We start from the raw sequence: 11,834 nt of genomic DNA on the forward strand, positions 1-11,834 counted from the left end.
TTCAGTTCGGGGGGGGGGGGGAGCTCACTTTACTGTTTAGGGAGTTTTTAAAAAAAAAAATCCATTGAAACTGCATGTAAATTTCTTCTGTGGGGATGGGGCAAAAATCGAACGTTCTCAGGCTCTATTCTTTGTAGATTGAATGTTATTCATTGAAAAATAAAAAAACAGTGTGAATGAGGAAAAATACCACATTGTGGCCACTAGATGGCGCTGAGGAGAAATACCACATTGTGGGCACTAGATGGCGCTGAGGAGAAATACCACATTGTGGGCACTAGATGGAGCTGAAGAGCACACCTTTTTACCTATGGCACTCAGCTCCATCTAGTGGCCACAATGCGGTATTTTTCCTCATTCCTTTCACAGGAAGTGAAGGAAAATCTCCCCAATGGGACACAAATGAAAAAAAAACAAAAAAAACAGTTGTGCCTTCAGCTCTACTTCATTATACTGGGTGGAGCCAAAGAAAAATACCACATTGTGGCCACTAGGTGGAGCGGAGGAAAAATACCACATTGTGGCCACTAGGTGGAGCAGAGGAAAAATACCACATTGTGGCCACTAGGTGGAGCGGAGGAAAAATACCACATTGTGGCCACTAGGTGGAACGGAGGAAAAATACCACATTGTGGCCACTAGGTGGAGCGGAGAAATAATACCACATTGTGGCCACTAGGTGGAGCGGAGGAAAAATACCACATTGTGGCCACTAGGTGGAGCCAAAGAAAAATACCACATTGTGGCCACTAGGTGGAGCGGAGGAAAAATACCACATTGTGGCCACTAGGTGGAGCGGAGGAAAAATACCACATTGTGGCCACTAGGTGGAGCGGAGAAATAATACCACATTGTGGCCACTAGGTGGAGCGGAGGAAAAATACCGCAGTGTGGCCACTAGGTGGAGCCGAGGAAAAATACCACATTGTGGCCACTAGGTGGAGCCGAGGAGCACACTTATTTACCTATGGCACTCAGCTCCATCTAGTGGCCACATAGTGGTATTTTTCCTCATTCCTTTCACAGGAAGTGAAGGAAAATCTCCCCAATGGGACACAAATGGGACAAAGAAGAAACAAAAAACACCCCAGGGGGGTTCTAACCCCCCCCCCCCCCCAAAAAAAACCAGTTGTGCCTTCAGCTCTACTTTATTATACTGCAACATTCCATGTGATGGCTGCATTCGTTTTCCTTTATTATGGGGAGGAACACTTTTTTCAGCAAGTACAGAATATACCTGTTGATCCTGCCACAAGGTCTGGTGCCCTCCTAGGGACTCATCTAACACCTGAAACCAGGTGAATGAGGCGGCACCGCGGGGGAAGGTGATGACAGGTCACCTCCCAGCCCCCCTCTGAAGAGTGATCCACACCCCCCAGATCGCTTTTCAGAGGGGCAGCGAGGTCTGTCACTGGCAGAAAACACAGGAGAAAAGGAATGGAGGCGCCACCTGTGCCAGGAACCTGAGATCAGAGAAAGGTGTTAGGAGGGGAGTGGTGGGCGACCTACCCGGGGCATCTGGTGCACATTGAAGAGCTGGGGCAGCTTGACGGTCAGCATGGCGGCGGGGAGACTCCTTCACACCCCCGATCCCGTCACCGATCCTCCACCGATCATCCGCTCTGCAGAAGAGGAACACAAGAGGAAGTCAGAGCTTCAGAGGGACTCGGCGGGGAAGACTCAGGAAACAGAGAGACAATGTCACCTCCCCCCCCCCCCCCCCCCCCCCCCCCCCCCCCCCCCTCCATATCAATTCCAGATGGTGGGTGCCCTCTGATCCCCCCGGGAGCGCTACGCTCTACACCACCACCACCCCGATTCCCCCATCACTCCGCATACAGGAGATATAAAGGATTTGTATTTCTGTCCATCCAGTCCTGAGATTTACACAGCTCCGCCGCACAGCACAGCCCCCTGCCTGGCAAGTCAGGAAACCCCGATCTTTCCTCCCATTGCAGGAACGTAAAGCCGGCCGTCCCCCCGGCCCATTCCTCCGTCCCCCCGGCCCATTCCTCCGTCCCCCCGACCCATTCCTCCGTCCCCCCGACCCATTCCTCCTCCGTCCCCCAGACCCATTCCTCCTCCGTCCCCCCGACCCATTCCTCCTCCGTCCCCCCGACCCATTCCTCTGTCCCCCCGACCCATTCCTCCTCCGTCCCCCCGACCCATTCCTCCGTCCCCCCGACCCATTCCTCCTCCGTCCCCCCGACCCATTCCTCCTCCGTCCCCCCGACCCATTCCTCCGTCCCCCCGACCCATTCCTCCTCCGTCCCCCAGACCCATTCCTCCTCCGTCCCCCCGACCCATTCCTCTGTCCCCCCGACCCATTCCTCCTCCGTCCCCCCGACCCATTCCTCCTCCGTCCCCCCGACCCATTCCTCCTCCGTCCCCCCGACCCATTCCTCTGTCCCCCCGACCCATTCCTCCTCCGTCCCCCCGACCCATTCCTCCGTCCCCCCGACCCATTCCTCCTCCGTCCCCCAGACCCATTCCTCCTCCGTCCCCCCGACCCATTCCTCTGTCCCCCCGACCCATTCCTCCTCCGTCCCCCCGACCCATTCCTCTGTCCCCCCGACCCATTCCTCCTCCGTCCCCCCGACCCATTCCTCCTCCGTCCCCCCGACCCATTCCTCCGTCCCCCCGACCCATTCCTCCTCCGTCCCCCAGACCCATTCCTCCTCCGTCCCCCCGACCCATTCCTCCTCCGTCCCCCCGACCCATTCCTCTGTCCCCCCGACCCATTCCTCCTCCGTCCCCCCGACCCATTCCTCCGTCCCCCCGACCCATTCCTCCTCCGTCCCCCAGACCCATTCCTCCTCCGTCCCCCCGACCCATTCCTCCGTCCCCCCGACCCATTCCTCCGCCCCCCGACCCATTCCTCCGTCCCCCCGACCCATTCCTCCTCCGTCCCCCCCGACCCATTCCTCCGTCCCCCCGGCCCATTCCTCCGTCCCCCCGACCCATTCCTCCGTCCCCCCCGACCCATTCCTCCGTCCCCCCGGCCCATTCCTCCGTCCCCCCGACCCATTCCTCCGTCCACGCTGGCCTTGTCTCCGGCTCTGCCGATTGGATATCGAGGACCCCCTATTATTTGCCCCCCCCTGGTATTCCCCCCCTCAATTTCATCCCCCTGTTATTCCCCCCCCCCTCAATTTCATCCCCCTGTTATTCCCCCCCCTCAATTTCATCCCCCTGTTATTTGCCCCCCCTTAATTTCATCCCCCTGTTATTTGCCCCCCCCCCTCAATTTCATCCCCCTGTTATTTGCCCCCCCCCTCAATTTCATCACCCTGTTATTTGCCCCCCCTTAATTTCATCCCCCTGTTATTTGGACCCCCCCCTTTAATTTCACCCCCCTGTTATTTGGACCCCCCTTAATTTCATCCCCGTTATTTGCCCCCCCTCAATTTCATCCCCCCTGTTATTTGGACCCCCCTTAATTTCATCCCCGTTATTTGCCCCCCCCTCAATTTCATCCCCCCTGTTATTTGGACCCCCCTTAATTTCATCCCCGTTATTTGCCCCCCCCTCAATTTCATCCCCCCTGTTATTTGGACCCCCCTTAATTTCATCCCCGTTATTTGCCCCCCCCTCAATTTCATCCCCCCTGTTATTTGGACCCCCCCCCTCAATTTCATCCCCCTGTTATTTATAAGCTCGGCTTTCCTTTCAGTCATTTTCCTGCCCCACGTTCAGCATTTCTGTGTCTCTCGCCTCACCAGACAAAAACGAATGTCACCGGCTATTCTCTCTCCGGGTCAAATGTTTTTCATCGATATAAAAAAAAAAAAATAGAGCGAATCAGGAAAATACCACACGTTGGTGTCCCCATGGATATGTTTGTATGTCTGATCAGGGAGATGGAGAGTCTACAGACAGCCACTAGAGGGCGTATCTACAGATATGGAACATGATAACAGAAATATGGAACAGCAAACAGGCAAAGTTGGAATTTTGCAGTGAATAACGGGGGGGGGGGGGATCGTCTCTCTGTGTGCCGGGAGCTGATCTCTGATCCTTACAGAGAAAGAGGCCATGAGAAGGATCCCGGCAGTGCCTGGTATGCGGCGCACAAAGGAGCCTCAGTTCTCCCCCCCCCCCCGATATCACAGAGGACCAATCCCCAGGGAGATCACAGCGGGTGATAAACCCCCCCCCCCCCCCGATATCACAGAGGACCAATCCCCAGGGAGATTACAGCGGGTGATAAAAGTCCTCCTGGACTGAAATGACCTCCTCCGATGTCACCGCACACTGCGAGCTTCTCACCATGTGCAAGTCAGATAGAGCCCCGCCCCCATTCATGGCTGGAGGACGCCCAACATCATCTGGCCCTTTCCTCCCCAGCCTGACTGGCCCCGCCCCCGCCCCCTTTCATTGGTTGGGTTTCCGTTCAATCATGAAGGCTCAGAATCACATGTGGGCGTTACCTATGCAAATTCAGCCTGGCCTAGGAACGCCCACTCCTCCAGAGTGACACCCACCCATCAAGGCTTTTTGATATTCGTGAAACCCCTCCCACTGTCCCACAAGTGGGTGTTACCTATGCAAATACAAACTGCCTAGGACCGCCCACTCCTCAAGACTGATACACAAATATCAAAAAGCCTTGATGGGTGGGTAACTCCTCCCACAAGTGGGTGTTAACTATGCAAATACAAACTGCCTAGGACCGCCCACTCCTCAAGACTGATACACAAATATCAAAAAGCCTTGATGGGTGGGTAACTCCTCCCACAAGTGGGTGTTAACTATGCAAATACAAACTGCCTAGGAACGCCCACTCCTCTAGACTGACACCCACCAAGGCTTTTTGATATTTGTGTAACTCCTCCCACTGCTTCCAATCACAAAGACTTAGTATAGCATGTGGGTGTTACCTATGCAAATACAGCCTGCCCAGTAACACCCACTCCTCCAGAGTGACACCCACCCATCAAGGCTTTTTGATTGCTGTGTAACTCCTCCCACTATCCCACAAGTGGGTGTTACCTATGCAAATATAAACTGCCTAGGAACGCCCACTCCTCCAGACTGATACACAAATATCAAAAAGCCTTGATGGGTGGGTAACTCCTCCCACTGTTTCACTTATTTGCATAGGTAACACCCCCATCAAGGCTTTTTGATATTTGTGTATCACTCTGGAGGAGTGGGCGTTCCTAGGCAGTTTGTATTTGCATAGGTAACACCCACTTGTGATGCTAAGTGGGACAGTGGGAGGGGTTACACAAATATCAAAAAGCCTTGATGGGTGGGTAACTCCTCCCACTGTTCCACTTAGCATCACATGTGGGTGTTACCTATGCAAATACAAACTGCCTAGGAACGCCCACTCCTCCAGACTGATACCCACCCATCAAGGCTTTTTGATATTCGTGTAACCCCTCCCACTGTCCCACAAGTGGGTGTTATCTATGCAAATATAAACTGCCTAGGAACGCCCACTCCTCAAGACTGATACCAACCCATCAAGGCTTTTTGATATTCGTGTAACCCCTCCCACTGTCCCACTTAGCATCACAAGTGGGTGTTACCTATGCAAATACAACCCGACTAGGAAACGCCCACTCCTTCAGACTGACACCGCCCATCAAGGATTTTTGATATTTGTGTAACTCCTCCGACAGCTTCCAATCACAAAGACTTAGTATAGCATGTGGGTGTTACCTATGCAAATACAAACTGCCTAGGAACGCCCACTCCTCCAGACTGATACACAAATATCAAAAAGCCTTGATGGGTGGGTAACTCCTCCCACTGTTTCACTTATTTGCATCGGTAACACCCACATGTGATGCTAAGTGGAACAGTGGGAGGAGTTACACAAATATCAAAAAGCCTTGATGGGTGGGTATCAGTCTTGAGGAGTGGGCGTTCCTAGGCAGTTTGTATTTGCATAGGTAACACCCACTTGTGGGACAGTGGGAGGGGTTACACGAATATCAAAAATCCTTGATGGGCGGTGTCACTCTGGAGGAGTGGGCGTTCCTAGGCAGCTTGTATTTGCATAGGTAACACCCACATGTGATACTAAGTGGGACAGTGGGAGGGGTTACACGAATATCAAAAAGCCTTGATGGGTGGGTAACTCCTCCCACTGTTCCACTTAGCATCACATGTGGGTGTTACCTATGCAAATACAAACTGCTTAGGAACGCCCACTCCTCAAGACTGATACCCACCCATCAAGGCTTTTTGATATTCGTGTAACTCCTCCCACTGCTTCCAATCACAAAGACTTAGTATAGCATGTGGGTGTTTTTCTGTTGAAAAGCCTGTGGCGTGCAAAACACAACCCAAAAACTCCACCCGGCGCAGGGAAAAATGTGCACACACATAAAGAGTGAAACACAAAAAACTGCGACGGGTGCATACGTCAGTGGTCCTCCGAAAAGGTCCCGTCTCTGATCCCCCGGGGCGTTAGGCTCCTGACAGGGAAAAGAGTTACTGTGGTCTATACAGCCGAAGCCATATGGACCCATCTTGGTCCAAGCAGCCGAAGCCACAAGGACCCAACATCCTCGGAGGGACTGCCGAAACAGAACCCTCCTCGGTGAGGCTCCCCCGAAGGGAGACCCCATGAGAGCCGGTGAACCTAACCAGAAGGCCGAGTCTACCAACTCCCAAGACTTTCAGAGACCGGCCCGAGGACCAGCACCCTACTCGCCACACATAAAGTGCAAGCACCAACAAAAAGAGTGACAAACAAAACAACACACGGGGTAAAATAATAAAAGAAAGTGGGGAAGATGGGAGATGGGAGAGTGAGGAAAGTGACCAACGTGCAATACAATGTTTGAATATTTTATTATGTTTTTTTCATAAAGCGTAAACAAAGGTCATAAGAAGGACGCCATTCGTACGATTTCACGCGCGACTCGCTTTGACATCCGTGTCTGAAGTCGCGGTGATCGGCACAACTTCAAAGCGAACCCGGTGTGAACCGGGGGGGGGGGGGTAAATGTAACCGCCAAACCTCAGAGTGGGCGGAGCTCTTCAAAGTCAGATGTTTGTCAAAGAGACCTCATTCTCAACGTTCCTCCCGAATGAAGTCTCTCTACAGATCGTTTAGAATTACTTGGAGACACGAGGGGCGTCACATGACCGGGGGGGGGGGCAGAACAGAGAATATTTTGTACTCGTGAAGCTGAATATTTTCTGTAGCTCCGCCCACTCCCACCAGAACGTCTCCCTTTCAGGCCGCTGTAGATGGACACCGAAGGGGGTCAGGGGGCTGCAGATCCTCCACGGAGCCCCTAGGACCTCTGGAGGAATGTTGTACATGTTATTGTGGCGACTTTTTGGTTTACATCAATATTTTGGTTATTGCACCGGGCAGAAAAAAAAAAGGAACCCTTGCTGGGCCTCCCCCGTCCCTCCCCCCCTTTCCGTATCTGGGAACCAAATCATTAAAATCAGTTCTGGCCTGGCTTCTATGGCCGAGACATGACAGCATTCCAAAAAGAATACCAGACCCTTATCATTGATTAGGGTCTGGCATGGTTCAAAAGGGGCTCCTTACCAAAATCCATTCCAAACCCTCGTATGAACATGCAGCCTGGTTGGCCAAGAACGAGGACCTCCCCTCCTGAACCATGTGAGGCCACATGCCCACCGAATAGGGAGGGTACCTTGCCCCCCCCCCAGCAAGCAAAGAACATTGCCCCCACCTTAATGAAGTCAAGGGCCTCTTCACCACAACCCTGGCCTTGTTGGTTGTGGGGGGTCTGCAGGGATGGGGGATCTAAGAATCCCTGGCTAAAAGATGAGTTGGCCAAGAAGGGATGACTCGCTTGTTAGGAAGCCACCAGCTGCTGGTGACCTAACAACCTACCCGAGGTTCAGCTTGGCAGAAGGGTGAACCCCCCCTTTTGCGAACCCCCAAACAAGCAAAATTCAGACCGAATTCTAGCTTGGTCTAAACCGGAAGACTCATCCCTGTTCGTCCCTGCATATTTAGAGGCGGAGTCTGGATGGGACCAACCTGTAAAGTAGATGTGATAGGCAGTCCCGCATATTTAAAGGTGGAGTCTGAACAGGATCAGCCTGTAAAGTGGATGTGATAGGCAGTACCACATTTTTAGAGGCGGAGTCTGAATGGGACCAACCTGTAAAGTAGATGTGATAGGCAGTCCTGCATATTTAGAGGTGGAGTCTGAACAGGATCAGCCTGTAAAGTGGATGTGATAGGCAGTCCCGCATATTTAAAGGTGGAGTCTGAACAGGATCAGCCTGTAAAGTGGATGTGATAGGCAGTCCCAGCATATTTAGAGGCGGGGCCTGGAGAGGACCGACCTGTAAAGTGGGTGTGATAGGCAGTCCCGCATATTTAAAGGTGGAGTCTGAACAGGATCAGCCTGTAAAGTGGATGTGATAGGCAGTACCGCATATTTAAAGGTGGAGTCTGAACAGGATCAGCCTGTAAAGTAAATGTGATAGGCAGTCCCAACATATTTAGAGGCGGGGTCTGGACAGGACCAACCTGTAAAGTGGGTGTGATAGGTAGTCCCGCATATTTAGAGGTGGAGTCTGAACAGGATCAGCCTGTAAAGTGGATGTGATAGGCAGTCCCAACATATTTAGAGGTGCGGTCTGAATGGGACCAACCTGTAAAGTAGATGTGATAGACAGTCCTGCATATTTAGAGGCGGAGTCTGAACAGGATCAGCCTGTAAAGTGGATGTGATAGGCAGTACCGCATATTTAGAGGCGGAGTCTGAATGGGACCAACCTGTAAAGTAGATGTGATAGGCAGTCCCGCATATTTAGAGGCGGGGTCAGGACGGGACCAACCTGTAAAGTGGATGTGATAGGCAGTCCCGCATATTTAGAGGCGGAGTCAGGATGAGACCAACCTGTAAAGTGGATGTAATAGGCAGTGCTGCACATTCCGAAATTATACAGCTTGTCTAAGCTTTCAGAACAAAAGGGGTGGAGGGCTGAAGTTACACTGTACAAAGCTCAGGGAGGATAGCTCTAAAAGCTGATTGGAGGGAAGAGAGGAAGGAGGCAGCAGAGAGAAATGACACCTAGTGCTCTGGACTGAGACAAGTACACACTATAGAGGGATGTGCTTTGTTCATATTTCATGTCTGAGGTTTACAAACACTTTAAATTCAGTCTGGGATCTCTAATCTCTATGGAGCCTTTTCACAGAGACTATTTTTTATGATGATTTAACAGTCTTTCCCCCAACCAAGTCAGATCTGATAAGTTACAGCGGAACTATGGTGCAAAAAAAGCAAAGAAACAAACGAAGGATAAAAAAGAAACGATAAAATGTGGCCAAAAACGAATCTGGTCCTTTTATGAATGGGCAGCGGAGGGATATAACGAGTCCTTTATACAGAACTGACTCTGGGCAGATGTCGGCTTTATATACAACGTGTCACCTATAGAGGGCGGCGTATAGAAACCGCATGGATGTATTGTGGGAGCTCTGAACTCAGCTGGCGCCATTGACCGAAAACACGCCCATCGATCGCGGGCACAACAATAGTCCTCCAACCGCCATTCATTCTATCACACTCACTCACTGATATGGGGGGCAATGTCTATAACATCACACCATACAACACAACATACAATAAAATAAATACATAATAATAATATTTGTAATAACAATAATAGTAATAAAAATAATAAAATAATATGTATATAAAGTTACACCATACAACGCAACATAAAATCAAATAAATAATAAATAAAAAATAATAATAAAATAAAATGAAATAATATGTAAGTACCATGACACCATACAACAGAACATAAAATAAAAGAATGAAATAAATAAAGAATAAATAAATAAATATATAATAATAATAATAATAATAATAATAATAATAATAATAATAATAATAATAAAGTAAAATGAAATAATATGTATATAACATGGCACCATACCACACAACATAAAATAAAATAATAATAATAAATAAATAATAAAATACAATATGGTACCATGGCACCCTACAACACAACATAAAATAAAATAAATAATAAATACAAAATAATAATAAAAAATACATATTATTTAATTTTACTTTATTATTATTATTATTATTTATTTATTATTTATTAATTTCATTATTTTATTTTTTGTTGTGGTGTATGGTGTTATGGTACTTACATATTATTTCATTTTATTTTATTATATAAGTACCATAACACCATACAACACAACAAAAAATAAAAGAATGAAATGAATAAATAATAAATAAATAAATAAATAATAATAATAATAAAGTAAAATGAAATAACATGTATATAACATGGCACCATACCACACAACATAAAATCAAATAATAAATAAATAATAAAATACAATATGGTACCATGGCACCATACAACTCAACATAAAATAAATAATAAATACAAAATAATAATAAAAAAATATATAATAAAATAAAATGAAATAATATGTATATAACATGGCACCATACCACACAACATAACATAAAATAATAATAATAATAATAATAATAATAATAATAATAATAATAATAAAATAAAATATGGTACCATGGCACTATACCACACAACATAAAATAAAATAATAATAATAAATAAATAAAAAAAATACAATATGGTACCATGGCACCCTACAACACAACATAAAATAAAATAAATAATAAATACAAAATAATAATAAAACAATATATAATACAATAAAATGAAATAATATGTAAGTACCATAACACCATACAACACAACAAAAAATAAAAGAATGAAATGAATAAATAATAAATAATAATAAAGTAAAATAAATAATATGTATATAACATGGCACCATACCACACAACATAAAATAAAATAATAATAATAATAATAAATAAATAATAAAATAAAATAAAATATGGTACCATGGCACTATACAACGCAACATAAAATAAAATAATAAAATAAGTAAATAATAAATAAATAAAAAATAATATGTATATACCATGACACCATGCAACACAACATATAATAAAATAAATAAAGAATAAATAAATAATATTATAATAAAATATAAATAATAATAAAATTAAATGAAATAATACGTATATAACATGACACCATATCACACAACATAAAATAAAAGAATAAATAATAATAATAATAATAATAATAATAATAATAATAATAATAATAATAATAATAATAATAATATGATACCAACACAACATAAAATAAAATAATAAAATAAATAAATAGCAAATATATAAATAATAATAAAATAAATTAATATATGTATATCATGACATCATACAATACAACATCAAATAAAATAAATAATAATATTAATAATAATAATAATAATAATAATAATAATAATAATAATAATAATAATAATAATAATAATAATAATAATAATAATAATATTATTATGTATATAACATGACACCATACCACACAACATAAAATAAAATAATAAAATAAATAAATAATAATAATCAAATAAAATAATATATATATACCATGAGACCATGCAACACCATACAAACATTATACAAAAAAAAAAAAAAATAAGAATAATAAATAAATAAATAATAATAATAAAATATAAATAATAAAATAATATGTATATAACATAATAAAATACAACACAACATAAAATATGACACATATTGTAAATAATGTATATGATAAAATATTGTCAGCCACACTGTTATGACCTCCCACCTAATGCTGAGTCCCCTTTTGACGCCAGAACAGTTGTGCCCTTTGGAGGCGAGGACCTCACTGGACCTCTGAAGGTATGTTGTGGTATGTGGCACCAAGCTGTCACCTGTGAGGCGGGGCCTCCGTGGATCAGACTTGTTTTTCCAGCACATCCCACAGATGCTCAG

The 11,834-nt window shown here is 45.5% G+C and overlaps 1 protein-coding gene across 2 annotated transcripts in view; it reads right to left on the reverse strand.

Annotated features, from left to right (window-relative positions):
• The window catches only part of PAQR6 (progestin and adipoQ receptor family member 6), a 21,071-nt gene extending 9,270 nt beyond the window's left edge, over positions 1–11,801 (reverse strand). Inside the window, exons 1-2 of one of the 2 annotated variants that reach the window (XM_040332226.1) lie at positions 11,668–11,801; positions 1,510–1,622 (exon numbers count right to left, since the gene is read on the reverse strand). In XM_040332226.1, the coding sequence (XP_040188160.1) occupies positions 1,510–1,560 (51 nt within the window). In that variant the 5' untranslated portion in view covers positions 1,561–1,622; positions 11,668–11,801. The remainder of the gene's footprint in view (positions 1–1,509; positions 1,623–11,667) is intronic. The other variant, XM_040332225.1, reaches the window with a different exon arrangement.
• Between the last annotated feature and the right edge of the window lie 33 nt (positions 11,802–11,834).

The sequence above is a fragment of the Rana temporaria genome, chromosome 13, assembly GCF_905171775.1.
Source record: "Rana temporaria chromosome 13, aRanTem1.1, whole genome shotgun sequence".
Lineage (NCBI taxonomy): Eukaryota > Metazoa > Chordata > Amphibia > Anura > Ranidae > Rana > Rana temporaria.